Below are 17,268 nucleotides of genomic sequence, written 5' to 3'. Positions count from 1 at the left end.
CACGTGCGTGCTTTCGGGATGGGTGTTAGGCAGAGCAGCAGCCTCTCCGTGCTTTGAATCCCAGATTAGGGTGACCTAACATGTCATTTCTCTCCTTATTTTCTAGCTGGAGCCCCCTGAAGTGGACCAAGACTCCCAGTCTCATGCCAGTGTCTCCTGGGTCGTGGACCCCAAACAGGACTCCAAGCGGACCCTCAGCACTAAGTATGAGACCACTATCTTCTAAAGCAAACACACCCCGTGTCCACCCAGTCTAACCGTGCCTTTGCGATCTGATCTGTCCGCTCTAAACCCCCTCTCCCTCCAGCTGCTCGCACTGAGCCCCGCGTAGGCACTACGTCAATGGCAGCAGCACTTAGGAGACTGTAGACTTAAAACCGGCTTTTGTACCTGATCACTGCTGAACACTGTGAATTCTCCTTACTCGGAAACAAGGGTAACACGCTGATAGGTGTCTGTGAGGCAGGGGGTGCAGGCTGGGGAACCAGAGCTCTGGAGCCAGGAAGCCTCCGGCCGTTGTCACGTCTTTCCCCTCGCTCTGGCACTGTGAATCCCTGGGGCAAGGTGACACCCCCCAGGCCTTTTCTATTTCACCTTCTTCTCCTTGGACTGATGGAGACCTCTTGTCTCTGCGGTGCACTCCCTCCTCCTACACCCTGTCCTTCCCGACTGAGCCACGGCTGCCTACTGTTCAGTGAACTCACCCCGCTCCTACCTGCCGTTCGAACCGACACTAACCACTGTGATGCTGGCTGCAAATAACACACGGTCACTACATTGCCTCACGGGGACCCTTGCCCACAGTCTCTCCCCGTGCAGCCTGAAGCAGAGAACCTGCTCTGATGGGAGCATTGGTTCGGGCCGCTGTGATCGTTCCCACTGTGAGCTCTGTCCCCCTCAGAAGTGAGCTGGGGTTTTGGTTTCATGCATTTCATCCCTTGTAGGATTCTCTCCCCCCCATAGTCCTGTTTACACTCACAAACTTCAGAGCTATGGGCATAGTTCTTACTCTGCAGGTTATAAAGAGGTTAAGCTTTTAAAGGCACATGTTGTTAGCCCGTGCTGGGAAGGAAAGGTGTTGGAGGGGCTGGACACTGCGCTGCTGGAGAGCTGCTCGAGCAGATGGAGCTCTGCTGTGTTGAGCAGACTTACTTTTTTGCCAAAGGGAGAAATGGAATTGAAATCAGTCTGCTGCTGATCCCAAAGCTTATTTTCAGCCTACAAACCATTGCACAGTGAGGGCTATAGGGATCTTGAAACATCTGTCACCTTCCATCCTTGAGAGCAAGGATTTCACTTGGAAGTGGCCCTTGCATCAGTGGCCACCTCTGCTTTTTCTGGCTGCTTCTCAAGTGCATATGTTCTTCCTCTGGGAAAATGTACCTATTTCTGTGTAGAAATGCTACTTTCTCAGTAGAAGCAGCTTTTAATTCCAGAATATGACTGGGAATCGTTTGCATAGGATGGCAGAGCAACTGTCACAGGCCAGAGCAGTCTGGGAATGCTGTTATGGTGGTGAAAGCCCCTTTGGCCCATTCACTTGTGTTTGCAAAACTCACTGAGTTCACATGGAGGAGAAGGAGGAGGATTTGATGACTCTACAGTGTCGGGAGGAAGAATTCCTGACCCCCTGCTGCTGCTGCTCTTGGAGTTGCTGTGTCCAAGCCGTGTCACCTGGAGAGCTGTGAAGGAAGTGGACAGCAGCTCCCTGCTCACCTCTGTGTGATGTGTATGCTGGGCACCTTAGATAGAAATGGGGAGGAGGGGCACACTTGGATCCCCAGTAAAGCTCCATGTCCAAATAACAGAGTTTACCCCACATCTTCCTTGGTTGTCACCCGTTGGCATCAGTGGGGAGGTCACAACAGCAGCCCTGGGTTATTGCACCTGGTATTTAGGGGCTAGGAGCAGCTTGTCTGAGCTTAGAGCTGTTGCCTCAAGGCTTCTCTTTCCCCAGACTTGTGAAATCTGATGTTTCAAAATCTTGAATCAGCTCTTAGAAGTGAAATTTGTTCTCCCAAGTCATTTGTGGCTTAATGGCACTGAGCAGCAAACTGATTTCAAAGTGCGGGCTAGGCTGGTAAGAACCCAAGTGAGAGGAACAGAAAGATTGTCTTAAAGTCAGAGAAACAGGAAGGCTCAGCCTAGTGCCTGTATTTCACATGCTGAGGAGCCTCTTACCACAGAGCAAGTGCTCCTCTGCTTAGAGACCCCTGAAGCTGAAGTATTTCAGGACCATCCTGCCAACTGCAGTGTGGTGGATGGACAGCAGAATATTGCTGCATCTGAGGTGCTGTGAGAGGCTGTGGTTGGGTCTGATCAGCATCTTTCCAAGCTGTGAGGAAGCCCTGAGGGTTTCTGTATCATTCAAAGACAGGATTGGTGTGGTAGTGCAGTTTCTATGTGTGTTTACCATGCCATAGCCCACCCATACGCCTGACTCTAGAGGGTCTGAGTTCTTGCATCTCCCCTGCTCTCAGCAGGTTCCTCAGCACCTCCCACACTGGGTCACCATAGCATGTGCCTTTCTAAGGGTGACCATCCAAACCCAGCTGGGATCACAGGCAGCTCTGCCTGAACTAGAGCCCCCGCTGCGTGTCCATAACCCTCACGGTTGTGTCACATCCTGGCCATGAGCCTCATCTTTCCCAGCACTTGTGTTTTATGACTCAGAAATCATTCATTCCATTATCTTCCTTTCTGTTTGCCTCTGCAAAGCTGAGCTCCGGGCAGCTGTCTCCTACCACGGACATGTAGTAACGGGGCAGAGACCTAAGAAGCAGTGGCCTGCTGACACGAAGATCATCTCCATCTGGTGTCTGCCTTGGAGTTGGGTGCATGGCTGCTCAGTGAGGGCTCCCAAAGCAGAGGGGGGAAAAGGGATCCCAGGCACCAGCTGAGGAAAGCAGCTCTCTCCATGTCTAGCAAAGGGAAGTTGAGACTTCTGAGAGCGATGTCACCTTTTCTAGCTTGACACAAATGTTTTTCAACCTCTTTCTTTAATAATGTGCAAAAATGATGCAGAGCAAATCCAGTTCACAGTTTAAATGTAGCACTGCAGGTATTTTGGTGAGGAAAAAAACGATATCCTTATTTACTGAGAATCCACGCAGCCCTGAGTACAATAGGGAGTCTTAGTGGTGGGAGTGGTGTGCACATCTCTAATGGTACTTACATTTGCTTCAGTTCTGGGTGAACAGTAGAGAATGCCAAATTCCTGGAAACCACTTCCTCCAGTGTGAGAAGCCTGGCAGGGGAAGTGCAAATGGAAACAACCTGAGGAGTCTGCAAAGGATCTCTCACCCCAGAGTGGTTGTGGCCAAGTCTGACGATGGTACAGAGCTTGCTTCCCCTACAGAGAACTCTTGCATTGCAATACTTGATGTTTCTATGGCAAGGACACAATTTCTTCCCATTTTTCCGCACTGAACCCCTGGAGATGAGTCCCTTCTCCAGTCTCATGTGCACCTGAGTTGGTTTTAAATGCAGTTATGCCCTGAAGGGTTGAGGGTTTGAGGTTTTTTAAAGTCTATTCAATTGTGATTTAGCACTTTTTTGATACTAGCTTGTTATTTAATTAGTGCAACCGATTCAGAAGGTGAACAAATAAGGAGTTAAATTTGGGGCATTACACTGAAGCAGTCCATACCCCAGGAGAAATCAGACCAGCCTGAGGATGGCTCAGCCCCCATCTCAGTCCAGGATCCCCAAAACCACCATCTCAAAGGTGCCATTACTTCCAGATTAGCAGGGTATCTGACAGCAGTTTGGGCTGTGACTGACGTGTCTTCACACAGTACTGACTGTTCCCTCGAGGGAGAGGTGTTCAAATGTGATTTTCCTTCTTCAGACACACAAATGTAGCATGGCACGTGTGTAACCTCGACAGGCATTATGATGGTTGGGGATGTGGTACCTGCTGCTTTACTATGATGGTATGCCCTGATAATTTCTGTTTAACTCCAGTTGCTGCTGTATGTCAGGATTTCATTTAGACTCTCTAGCCAGTGAGGCAGAGAGATCCGTAATCCCAAGGGCATAGACCTGTAAATGATAAGGAGGGGGGAGTGGAGATGATTATTTTTTAAGTTGATGAATTTAGGAAACCTAACATTCCTTGTTCTGCATATGTTGCATTCATACTGGTGTTAAGTGTAAATATTTGATGTGTTGGCAACAAGTCTTTTTGGAGAGATTGCAAATTGAACCTCTGCTTGGGAGGAGGGACACCTTTCTTTTTACTTGCATGAGCTTTCGGAAGGTTGGCTTGGAGGTGATGTGGTGATGAAGACTCCAATCTTCAGGGGACTGTGCTTAGTGACCCTGGTGGTCCTTTCCAGTCCTGTGTGTGATCCTGTGGTTGTCTTTAGTGATCCAACAATTCTTTAGCCAGATACTCTCTTTCTCACTCCATAGGCAAAGCAGTTGTTTTGGCAGTGCATATTCCCCTTCTATTTCAATGGGTTTTCTCAAGGTACTTGCATGCTGGAGACAGATCCTGGACCATGCCAGTCCCTGACTCCCAGTCATGTTATCCCACCCATTGCACAGTATTCTGCCTCTTCCTCCCTCCAGGGTTTTATGGTATCTGTGAGGAAAGTGCCCAAACTTTCTGGTGCTGAGTATGACTTTTGACTCCAAATGCATCTGCTGTATTCTCTGCCTGGAGAAGGTGGTGCTGCCCTGGGCCTCAGGCCCCTTTTTAAGGACAGATTGTGGTTTACAGAGTTTGGATTGTGCGTGGCATGAGTCCAGGCTGAGAACTCAAGATAAGTAACTGAGATGCAGAGTTGTCCTTTTTTATATAGGAGGGGATGAACTTTTTTGGTTTGTTTGGTTTTGGGTTTTTTTCCCCCGAATTGAAGCTGCTTTATCCTGTTACATTTTCTATTGACAAGGAAAAACAACAAGTTGTTCAGCTGCCATTGAACTTGCTTTGAGATTGTTCTTTTATGAAGAAATTATGCAACTTTGGTGGGGTATGTGCCTGTCCCCTCACAGCTTCCAGGCTGTACCTCTGGTGACAAGTCTGCACCTTCACAAGGCTGCTGAGACACAGACCAGATGCCAAATAGTCCCTCTGAACCCGCCCCGTTCTATGGGCAGCTGAAGTGGAGGCAATTGCTCTAATGCTCCTTCCACTGCACTTGAGCAGTTTCTAGCAGCACAGTTTCCTGTAGCTTCCTTCTGCTGATGTTGTTTCCATGCAGTCAGACCTTTATTTTAGAGGTGTTTGCAACACTCTTGTTGCTAAAGGTCTCCCTTTTATGTTTCCTCTTGGCATTACTTCCTGTCTTCTTTTATTTTCCCAAAAGAAAGTACCTGTGCTGCTCTTGCAAAGTCAATCTAGCTCAAACATTTTTCTTACCCATGGAAGAATAACCTGAGATTCCCTAAGAGGGCAGAGAACACTCACGTTCAGTTTGCAATGTAGTCATTTTTGCTAATTGTGATGTATGGCAGTGGGACTGATTTGTACTACAAATGTTATTTAATCTGTCTGTATTTTGATACTTGAATTTCCTTTTATTTCCTGTATATACAATTGTTAATCTGTTCAAATTTGTCTGAATTTTCAAACATCTTGTGGTACCAAACATAACCAATCTGTGCAACGACATAGACTGACCTCACTACAACAAGGCGAGAGTGTAAATATTTCTGGGCTTCCAGCAGTCGTTTTGTTGTTTTCAGAATTGTACAACTTAGAACAGACTGAATTAATAAACCAACTTAGACACGTGTTGCCCTCTTGTCACTGTGACCTACCCCAGGGTGACACCAAAGGCTCCTGTTCTTCTGTGTTACAGCAATGCTGTTCCTGTCCTCAGCCAACAGACCTGACCTGTGAAGGTAAGAGAAGAGGGGTGTGAGGGATGGCAGATTTGTGGTGTTGGATTGGGTGAGTCCAGCACCTGTGCTGCTCCACTTTGTAAATCCAAGGAAAGAGGAAGCATTGGAGCACTGCACAGAGGTGACATCTGGTGACCCCAACATAAGAAAGACATGGAGCTGCTGGAGCAAGTCCAGAGGAGGCCATGAGGATGATCAGGGGCTGGAGCACCTCCTGTATGGAGCCAGGCTGAGAACATTGGGGCTGTTCAGCCTGGAGAAGAGAAGCTGATGGAGACCTCAGAGCAGCTTCCAGTGTCTGAAGGGGGCTACAAGGATGCTGGAGAGGGGCTCTGCATCAGGGACTGCAGTGACAGGACAAGGGGTGATGGGTTCAGACTGAAACAGGGGAAGTTCAGGTTGGATCTAAGGCAGAAGCTGTTCCCTGTGAGGGTGCTGAGGCGCTGGCACAGGGTGCCCAGAGCAGCTGTGGCTGCCCCATCCCTGGCAGTGCTCAAGGCCAGGTTGGACACAGGGGCTTGGAGCAGCTGCTCCAGTGGAAGGGGTCCCTGCCCGTGGCAGGGGTTGGAGCTGGAGGAGCTTTAAGGTCCCTTCCAACCCAAACCAGTCTGGGATTCTCTGATGCGCTGTGGTTACTGGAGCAGAGCAAAGGGCACTGAAGCTGGGAGCAGTCCTGCTGTAGTTGAGTGGTGCTGGATGGGGAGTGGTGGCTGCTGTGCAGTTGTTTCATTTGGTTGAAGCTGCTCTGTCTGCACTTAGTCATAATGACCCCAAATACTGAGTGTTATTATTTTGAGAGAAATGCATTATTTATGCTTAAGAACACATCCACTGGTTCTGTTCAGGATCTCCAGCCACTTTGGGTATGGTGAGAAATGTTCATTTTTACCCCCATTACTGTGCCTCTGGAAGGATTGTTCCATTGGGACTGAGAGGACCCTCATTTACTAATGATGAACAGTGAAATCACAGCAGCCAGTGGTTCACGTGACAGCAGCCACTGGGTTTAGTATTTACCCAGCAAAGATCTTGAGCTTGCCAACAGATAGGACATTTTCATGATGTAAAATTAGAGCAAGAAATCCAGACAGGTTAAAGTTCCCATTTTCATGTCAAATGAAATCTGGCTGATGTGAAATACTAAATACACCAGGGATTGCTAAATTTATACCATATGTTCCATTTCAAATCATTCAGTCAGATTTTCAAGCTAACATTGAACCATATTGAGCAGATCTAATGATTTGAAATACCATGTGGCCTTATCAAATGCAAACAGCATCCCTGGGCTGTGACTAAAGCTTCAGCAAAGTAGGTTACAGGCCCATGGCAGAATTAACACCTTGAATTAAAACACCATGAGCTCCTCTGCAGCTTTATCAGCTCCACATCCTGTTGCCTTCCCCACCAAATAGTGGCAGGTTTGGGGGCAAAAGAAGGACTATGTTTTGTAGTTAGGAGGTTTCTTCAGATACAGACATGCAGAGTCACTGCATAGTAGTGCTGGTCCCTCTGGGTTTGTCCAGTTGATTTTTACAATCTGAGGCATGATGTGAGATCCTGTAGGAGAACGTGTTCCACCTCTGCTGATGGTGAAGATGATCAGAAAGAATCCACTTCTGAGTCTGGTGAGGTCCAAACTCCTGCCTGTTGTGGTGGATCATGCTTCCAAACCTGCTCCCAGCTTCCCACAGCGCTTCCTGAACAGAACCAAGGCTCTTCAGGAAAGCTTCCTACCCTCTGTCCATCAGGGGAAATGAAAAGGCAGAGGAAGGAATGAATCTGCTGCTCTGCAGGGAGAGGAAGTAAGCACACAAAACTACAATCAGCACAGGAAGCACTCGTGCAGTCAAGATCTGAAGGCAACCACATTGTGGTGGGATGTTGTGGACAAGTAACACTGGGTGGATTCAGGGACACGGATTAACGTATTCCTCTTCCCTTTGGAAGCAGCTGAAAGAGCCTCCAGTACAGGAACCAAGGTGGAACATGTTACACATGGAGAGTACTCAAGTACCAGGGGCATGTGCCTTGAGTTCACTTTGTAGCTGCACTAAGGAAGTCTCACTGGGAGACTTCACAATGGTCAAAGCCATCAAACCTCACGTTAAAGTGAATCAGGTCAACAGTAAAGATTCTTCACCCACCCGGAGAGCTTTTGTATTGCACCGACTTGTTGAGCATCTTCAAAGGGAACTGGAATACAGAACTCCAGAGCCTGGGATTTATCTTGCCTGCTGCAGCAGCATTTTGAAATGGAAAGAACCTTGCTGAGGAGCACAGAGCTGATATTCAGCTATCAGCTACTTCAGATGTTCCTGCACTTGAAGTGAGTATGTGGAAAACGTTGATGGAGGCCAAAAGTCCAGGCAAGACATGGGTTTGATTTTCAGACACAAAAGGGGGACAGGCTGTCTAGTCCGTGCCACCCCACGGGTGAGTCAGTGCCATCACCCGCTGCCCAGCCTGTGGTTTAGCAAGGTTTGCTTTAGGTTATTAATGCAGCTTTCTGAACTACATCAAAACAAAACAACCTGCTCTGCCATGGAAAGAAGAAACCCAAACACTGTGGCAGAGTCCACACAGGCTGGGAAGGATGTTGAACCAGATGAAGCAGTGGCAGGAAGAGCCTCACCTTATTTTCCTAGCTGATAAAAGCTGGTCTTCCATGTGGAAATAATCTTGCTGTAGCACACAGGCTGCCTGTGGCACTGCATTCCCAGTTAGCATTCTGAGTACTAGCAGAAGGTCAAAGTAAACAGCTCTTATCCAAAGCATTTGGATAAATATTTGGATGGAGTAGCATTTCAGGGCAGCTGAATACCAGCACTGTTCTCTCTAGGGATAAATAGTATTTAAAGATCTTAGCATGGTGCTTTACTAGAGCCAGTGATTAAGCACTCACTCTACATCCTGGCCTGAAGATTGCAACACTGCCTAGGAACGGACCTTGCACTTGGGCCTGTTTAGCTTTTAGCAGGGAAGGGAGGATTTAAGAGATTTTCCAAAGCAATTACTGTTTGGAAGCATTTCAGGGTGGAACAGGAAAATCAAGGCAGTTTCTAAACCAAGTTTCCCCGACCCACCTCTCTTGTTCAGACTATGTGGAGGGGCCAGACACCAGTCTCAGTCTAGACCTGTCTTATATGCTCCAGGGTAATTAGTCTAACCCTAAATTGTGGCCTAGAGTGCAAAGTGGCTTCAAGTTCGACTTAAGCTCAGAGACTCACCAATGATGTGCTGGGCTGTGTTGGCATTGTCTGCAATGCTTTTTATCTGCCCTTTCAGGGAAGTGTATGTCAGGGTAAACCCAGCTGAGGGAGTCCTGCTGCCCTCCTGGAGCATGGGGTCACAATGTCTTCTAAAGCTTCTTTACACCTAAATCATACAAAGGTACATGTGCTCTGGCCACAACTCAGATTGTGGGGGAGGCTCCTCCATATGCCTGTGAGGTGTCATCACAGCCAGCTAGCTGCGGTGACCAACATTTAGCCAGAGCTCTGTGAACTAAGCTTCCCTTCCTGGCTCTTTGGCAAGCATTAGGCTGCCCTGTGGCTGACCCATGCAATGGTGATCAGCACTACTCATCCTTCCCCTCTGATCAAAAGGGGATCATTGCTCTAGAGTTAACTCCCAGCTGAAAACACTGGCTGGCCTCCTCTATGCCTTGTTATTTGGATCTCAGATTCTCTTCCATGCCCAGAGGAGACTCTTGCCACTTCTCCCACAAGCAACCAGTGCCTGCATACTCATTCTTCTGGAAAACTCAACCCACGTGGTACTCTTGTACCTTTCAGGAGGACCTTTGTTACCCTTCTTAGCCTAGATACAGCCCCAGGTAAGCTATATAAGGTGCTTCACAGATGCCTCTGGTCACTAGCAGGACTGTGGCTGTGATGGTAAACTCATTCACCTGCACTTGTATGTCCTGCCTGATCCATAAGCAGTGTCTGAACAGAAACCAAATGAGCCTGTGGGTGTGGAAACAGCAGCTGTGATAACTTGGCAGGCATGGAGCAGAGCTGCAACACCCCATGAAGCTGAGTGGAAAGCAGCTGCCTGGCAGCAAGGAGGTTTAGTTTTGTGAACCATCCAATTGTTTCACAGAGGGAAAACCCATGTGTAATGCTTCATGGTGTAGAGGGGACTGAGATTCTGACAGCTCATCCTATAGGAGATGCAGAAGCTGTAAAGGCATTTAAGCACTTTTCCTACCTCAGGGTATTCCTTTTGCCCAGGCTCCCAGCAAAGCAGATTCATGTATCTTCAATTTAGCACAGATACAGACTAGGCAAAGTGCTACTGCTGGCCTTGGAGTGGTGGCTGCAAAGAGGACATGGACACTCCTGCTGCTGCTCTGCACAGCCACACTCGCGTCATCCAGGTTATCTGCAGTGGGGTAGCAGAAATGGATGTTTGCAAGGACAGACTGGTCAGGCTAAGTCAGTAAGAAGCAGGTATGCCATGCTGCAGGCTGAAGGGGGGGTGTGTGTGTGAAGGGAATGGCTTACACCACCACTGACATACAGTGTTCATGTCCTGTTGCCAGGGCATCGGGTTAGGCTACTGTGGAGAGCATTATATTGGACAGAGACCTTCAGCCTCCAAAAAGCACCTTTAATGGAGTCTGATGAATGAGAGAGGCAGCCAGAGAGAAACCCTCTATAGCCTAGCAAAAAAGATGTCTAGATCAAATGTAGGATTTCCTTTTTAAATCTGCCTCCTAACATCATTTTGCTCACTCTGAGGATCTCAAAACACTTTAAGCTCCTGAGAACTTACAGTTCCTCCTGAGAAAGCTGTTAGCTCTGACTTATGCATGCAGAAACTGAAGCACTCTAAGTAACTTCTGTGAGTAAAGAGCCTTGAGGAAGGGACCCAAGAGTCCTCCAGCTCTTAGAAGCACTTCTCTCATCTGTTACTGAGCACATGATGAAAGCATCAGCTTTGGAATACTGAGGTTCCCTTCTAATGCTTTAATAACTCTTGTAGAAGGAGCAGTTCTCCTCTCCCTTCCCCAGTGGCTTACAAGGCAGCTTATCCAAGGGTTCCTAGAATGTCTTCAGTTCATACTGGACAATGTGGTCTTGCAAACAGGAACAGATGCTCTGGATGGTAAATTCAGCATATCCATTTTCATCAGGCCCAGCACCCAGAGAATCTCCCTGGGATGAGACACAGTGAATGGAAGGTTTAATACTGGAGTCAATGCTGTAACTGGGGCAATGTTAGAATGCTGAGAAAGGAGAATTTAGATCCTCTGACTTGATTCCATTTTCTTACCAAAGGTTGTTCAGTCTAATCTGAGTGGTCCCCAGAAGTTACTCTTCAGTCTGGCTTCACAGTTGGTTGTGTCATGCACAGGGAGAGCAGGACCTGCCCAAAGAACCAGCAGTCTCCTTTGGTTCCAGGAACTCCACAGTTCTCCAACAGGAATTGAGGTTGGCCTTGTCTGGAGACAAAGGTAACTACTGAGAACACAGTTTCGGGGCCACACTGCTGCTTAAAGCTTGGCTCTAATGACTCACTTCAGGATGTCTGGCTACAGTTTCAGGTCTTGCAAAACCTCCTTTACCTGCGTGAAAGGAGAGTTACTTCTCTGGAGGTTAATGGAAAAGCACAGACTGAAAAATCAAACTATCTGCCTCTTCATGCCCTGTTAGGATGTGTCTTTTAGTGCTGAACTGTGTTCTTACTCACTACATTGTACACTTATTGAAGTAGATACTTATTTGAGTAGATACAGCCCCTCATGTACTTAAAAAGATGTCTTTGTAGAGAGAACTGCAGTTTTTCCTTGGCAGACACTGTACCAGGAAGTGCCTACAGCTGTTCCTGTAACCAACTGCTCAAGCAAAAGCTTTCCATTCTTTTGTAGATTATGGGTTTTGAAGACCTGGGACCAGAGAATGAGTTTCCTTCTCAGGCAGGTTTCAGAAGGTGCAGTTGTGTCTCCCTATGGAGCCTACTTTCTCCTCCCTCTTACCCATGTTCCCATAGGAACCAACCTGTCCTAACGGAGGGCTGAGAACAGCACAGCATTTGTCCAGGAAACCCTCCAAGCCCTCAGAGATGAACAGGATGTTCCCCTGGCTGGGGCTTGTGTTTGCCCTGAGCATCAGTCCTGCAGCTAAATGCAGACACCTCAGGGGAGATCTCCACCAAAGTCTGCTTTGTTCACGGCACAGTCACAGCTTACGCAGCTCAAGCCTCTAAATCTTTCAATATTAGTCTTATCTGACATCATATTTATGAATTTCTTACTAAATCACAAAGCAATGAGCAAATTAAGCTCCAACATGTATTTTTTAATGTATTTCAGGAGCTACCTTATTTTCTTGTTACTTCTCCTGATACTTCCACAGTCAAATCCAAACCTTCTTCCTTTCCACGTTCTCCCATGGAGCCCTAACGTGACAGAGAAGAGCCAAGCCTGAACATTCACACGTACACCCCAACATGCCTGGGAGCCCCCAGTTTGGAACCACCGTCCAGAGGGATTCCCAGCAGGAATCCAGCTTGGAAATGTCACCGGTTATTCTACAGAGACCTGGTGAAGGCCGGATGGAGAAACCTGCGTCCAAGCTAACGCGGGGGGAGGTTTAACAGCATCGCTGCGGAGCTTCGGAGGGACAGAGAGCGGCTTCCACACACCAACCGCTCCATGCACGGGGACAGGGACCCTCCTCGTCCTCCTCATCCTCCGGCGGAGCGCGGCTGACACCTAGTGACGACGGGGAGCGCCGGCCGCGGGACACGGAGCTGCAGGCTCAGCCGTGAGGCTGCATCCCACTTCTGCATCCCTTCTGCATCCCAGCAGCATGACCCCACCGGGCACAGTGAGGCAGCAGAGGGTAGGAAGGTTTCACTCGTTCGGACAAGCTGCAGCCCATGGAAAGGGAAATGGTGTTTCAGTTTAAAAGCTGCTGTTGATTTTTCAAGCCTGACAAATGTGAAAGTCTCCATTTAGAGGAGTCAAACCAGCAGTGAAATGGGTCCCTATCTGCACACCTACACACTGACTGATGGCAGCTGAAAGCAAACTTCCTGCTGAGTCCCGATCCAGCTCACCTGCAGGTGCAGTGCACCAAGCTGTGAGCAGCCATCTGGCCACGGGAGGTTCTCTGTGCATGGAAACCCTGTTCCAGCATGAGAGGTAAAGCCCAGTTGGTGTTACAGCCCCTCACTTCCAAACAGTGGAGCTTGGAGCCTGCAGGCTACAGCTTTGGTTCTGTTATGAGGAAGGCAAGCAGGGGGAGGGCAGAAAACATTATCTGGTGTTTGGGAGGGTGTTGAGTTTTCCTCTGCTTCAACAGCCAGGATTGGTTTTGTGAGACCTCCTGTGTTGTTTTGTGCTGGATGCTGGTGGATCTGGGAGCAGACAGGTGGATCCCGAGGAGCTCACAGCTTCCCTGCAGGTGAATGGAGCGGTGTTGTCCACCCTGTCCAGGTGAGAAGCTGTTGTGGTGTTGGGTCTGCTGTAGCCTGATTCTGGTTTGAATCCTTTGGAGAGGTATCGGCTGCAGTGGTGGCTCTGGGGCGGGTGTGCAAGGTGTCTACGTGCTGTAACACACCATATGCTTCACCAATGACTACAGCATCTATTAATTCCCTTCTCCAAAGCTGGTGTGTGACCTTTTCCATGAGACATCCCATACACATGAGCTGGCTGTTGCCACCTCGGTCACGACACCCATGTCCACGCTGTGGAGACTGGCCACTTTGAGCAAACCATCACCCATCCTGCCCAGCCTCTGCGGCCAGCTCCCGATCTTGGGGCATTTCACAGTGATCTCATCTTCCATGTACTTAGGGGATGGGTTGGGGCTGGGTAAACTGAGGCTTGGAGAGGTTTGGCTCGTGGTCACATAGGCAGTCTGACTGGAGCCCAGGCATCGTGGCTGGATGATGTGCATGGATCAGGGAGATGCTCCTTGTGCTTTCACGCATTTGGACATCCCAGGACCCAGAATCAGTTTTGGGCTTCATGTGCTGGCTCTCGGTAATCCCATTTGCTGACTTCAATTATCTGGGTACTCAGTGGAGAGCTCAGCTCTGGTGATGCTGTGCTATGGGGAGGCCCAAACCACACACAGTGCTCAGGGAGGGATTTTGATCCCTAAAAAAAATACCAAGTTCAAAGGTGGGTTTTGGCTTAATGCGGTTTATCTAAATTGCTTGATGTTTGTTAATCTGGATTAACACAAATGCTCTTGGAATGGCTGCTTGGGGAAGGGTTTGCTCTGCTGTTGGGAAGGGGACAGGCTTGTGGGGACGTGAGAAGTTTGACCAGAAAGGGAAACAAGAGCCAGGTCCTGGCTGGTGCTCTGTGAACAGGGCAAGGCTGTTTCTATCCCTGCTGTCAGAGGGGTCCCTCATCACCCCGTACACTAATGACTGGTCAACTTCCCCTCTGCCAGCAGAGGATCAATCCCCCTCTTCCCTCTGGGGTGATGTGAACCCCTCTTTTGGCTGTTATGCCCAAGCAGTTGGCACAATTAGTGAATGTGAAGGTAAACTGGAGGTCAAGCCCAGATTTGAAGGTGGTTGTTGGCGTGAGCGTGACCCAGAAGCCATGTGATGTGGGTGACGTCCTGGAGAAGCAGGTGATCTCCCCATCCTCCCCTTTCCAAAGGCTGGGATTAGGAGAGATTTTACAGCTGACTGCCCAGCCTCATGTTAAGTTTAGGTTTGCAATGGCTCAGCCCCCTTGGCCCCTTGTCAGGAAGGACTTTTGGGTCTTTTATGGCCATTTTGCATGTCAGCAGGGCAGTTCATGCCTGCCAGGACCTGACCATGGGGGGGATCACCCCTCTGCCATCTGGAGGGACCTCTTCCCACCTTGAGAACAGGCAGAGAAACATGGAAACTGGGACTCATGGAAGGGGATCTCAAATCCCAGCACTCTGGAGAGGGTTGTCTCATGCTTGTGCATTCACTTGGCTTCTGGGTGCACAGAAGGTTTCTTGTGCAGCCTCAGGCTGGTCCTTGCACCTTGGAGTTTGGTTTTTCCTATGCAATGAGGAGAGCAACCTTTTCCATCAGCTGCCTGTGACCAAGGATGCTCAGGTGCCGTGAGGAGAGGGCAGACATCCATTGGGTCAGCTCCAGGAAGGATCCAGCTCTCAGCAGCCACAAGCAGCGGCAGGAAAGCAAAGTGCTTCTGCTGAGCTGAAATGGAAGTTGTAAGTGGGACCTGCTTGCTGCCCCAAAACCAAAGGACTCCCTCCTCCTCCTCCTCCTCCTCCCCTGCCCCAGTGCAAACAGCACATTAACCATGTATTTGACGTGTTGTGGCAGGTTGGTTTCTTCCCCCACTCCCCTGATCAGAGGGAATAAACGCTGCAGTGTGCAAGAATGTTCATTTCAGGTGAGGGTAAATATAGAAAGGAAAACCTGCTGAGAGCAAGTCATTTAGTTCTGTGTTTGGAAGCCTCTGCTCATAAACAGTCAGTCTCAGCCATTTGGAAAATCCCAGCGTGTTTCCTTGGCCATCCCCATTCACTTGCCTGGAGGTTAAGAAGTTCATTTTAAATTAAAATAATAATAATAATAAAATAATAATGGCATCTCCCAGCTGCCCCTGGGGGTCAGGGCTTGTGGACACACTGAGGCTGCGCTGTTCTCACGTGGAACTGCTCCAGTGCAGGGTCACACAGATCCTGTAGGGCTTTCCCAGTTGGCAGTGCTGTGGTTTGGGTTCCCCTTGTTTCCCCACTTTCCTTGTTGGTTTGGGTTGGAAAGGACCTTAAGCTCCTCCAGCTCCAACCCCTGCCACGGGCAGGGACCCCTTCCACTGGAGCAGCTGCTCCAAGCCCCTGTGTCCAACCTGGCCTTGAGCACTGCCAGGGATGGGGCAGCCACAGCTTCTCTGGGCACCCTGTGCCAGCGCCTCAGCACCCTCCCAGGGAACAGCTTCTGCCTTAGATCCAACCTGAACTTCCCGTTTCGGTCTGAACCCATCACCCCTTGTCCTGTCACTGCAGTCCCTGATGAAGAGTCCCTCTCCAGCATCCTTGTCCCTCATCCAACACCCTTCAGATACTGGAAGCTGCTTGTGTTGGGCTTGGGATTTCGTCAGACCTTTTACCCATGTGCAGGGTTAGAACACCCAGGTTTTGGGGGTGCTGGTGTGAGGATGCGCTGTGGTACTTGCAGGGATCTCAAGAGCCCTGTGCTTGGGAGGCTGGGGCAAAGGGATGATCCTGTCACACTGAGCTCATGCTGGACCAGAAACCATCTGAGGGTTTGGGGAGTGTGCCAAAGACAAGAGGAGAGTGTGGACTGCAGGAGCATCCATCAAACAAGCCAACAGCCAGGTGAGCCTGTGCCACGCTGCTGCAGCATGGGAGGGACACCAAAATGGCATCATAGGAGGGGGCTGAGGAAGGTCTTGCCCATGCACTACATCCCTCCTCTATCCTGAAAGCAGCGCTAAGGAAAACCCTGTGGGGAGAGCAGGCAGCTTGGCCGGCTGCCCCACGGCTGCTCTCCGTGGCTGGCACCGGCCGAGCAGGAGCCAGCTGCCAGCTCTGAAGTTTCCTGCAGTCAATAAGGGTCTCTCCTTGTTTTCCACAGGCTCTGGATTTGGCTGGGGTTGGCCTCGGTTTCCGAAGGCAAGAGGCAGTTAAGTCTCTTGGAAGAATGAATTAATTAGCAAATGCCTTTGGTCAGGTCAGTGCCCTCGAGTAAAAGCGTGTTTCATGCTTTAAAGCAGAGCCTCTGCATGCAGGTAAGCTTTCAAAAGCTCCTATTACCCTCAGTGTTTCACATACATCATCCTGGAGGAACCCTGTCTAAAACAGAGGAGGAAAAGAGCCTCCCCCAAGGATGGTGTTGACTCTAAGGTAGCGTTTGTATAAGCAACATAATATTGACGCAGTTGGCTGAGGTCTGGCTGGGGCTGTTGGAAATAAACTGCTGCCTTGTTAAATTGTCACTGGAAATGCAAGTGGGAAAAGGACTCACATCTTACACATAAAATGCTGCTTTACTACAGCAGGAAAAAACTCAGGAATTAATAGGTCTCCTTCTGCTCGAGGGTGTTGGATTTAACCCCGAGTAAGATTCATAAACTATTTTAAGGAGAGAAGTGCTACTTTTAAACACTTGCGTCTGGGTCCTGGAGTTAAAGTGGTGTCACTGGTGCTGAGTTAACCCTAAAGTCCTCATGTGCTGGCCCTGGGATCATGCAAGCGCAGATAGTGCTGTTGTGGAATACACAGACACATCAGCACCTGGTGTGTGTGTGAGTTTGCTTTTGATGAGTACCAAGTACAATGTATTCCAACAGCTTGTGTCAGAAATGTCTCAGGCCCCAAATGCTTCAGCTTTGAAGAAGCTGTTCCCTGGGAGGGTGCTGAGGCGCTGGCACAGGGTGCCCAGAGCAGCTGTGGCTGCCCCATCCCTGGCAGT

General features: G+C 49.2%; 1 protein-coding gene across 4 annotated transcripts in view; it reads left to right on the top strand.

The window, feature by feature from the left end:
- ANKS1A (ankyrin repeat and sterile alpha motif domain containing 1A) overlaps positions 1–5,743 on the top strand; it is a 93,518-nt gene extending 87,775 nt beyond the window's left edge. For 3 of the 4 annotated variants that reach the window (XM_034069696.1, XM_034069694.1, XM_034069695.1), the window contains one exon: positions 107–5,743. In XM_034069696.1, the coding sequence (XP_033925587.1) occupies positions 107–226 (120 nt within the window). In that variant the 3' untranslated portion in view covers positions 227–5,743. The remainder of the gene's footprint in view (positions 1–106) is intronic. The other variant, XM_031042892.2, reaches the window with a different exon arrangement.
- Positions 5,744–17,268: the final 11,525 nt, after the last annotated feature.

The sequence above is a fragment of the Melopsittacus undulatus genome, chromosome 16 (assembly GCF_012275295.1).
Source record: "Melopsittacus undulatus isolate bMelUnd1 chromosome 16, bMelUnd1.mat.Z, whole genome shotgun sequence".
Lineage (NCBI taxonomy): Eukaryota > Metazoa > Chordata > Aves > Psittaciformes > Psittaculidae > Melopsittacus > Melopsittacus undulatus.
Note: the sequence above shows the minus strand (reverse complement) of the source record. Positions and strands in the feature narration are given on the sequence as shown.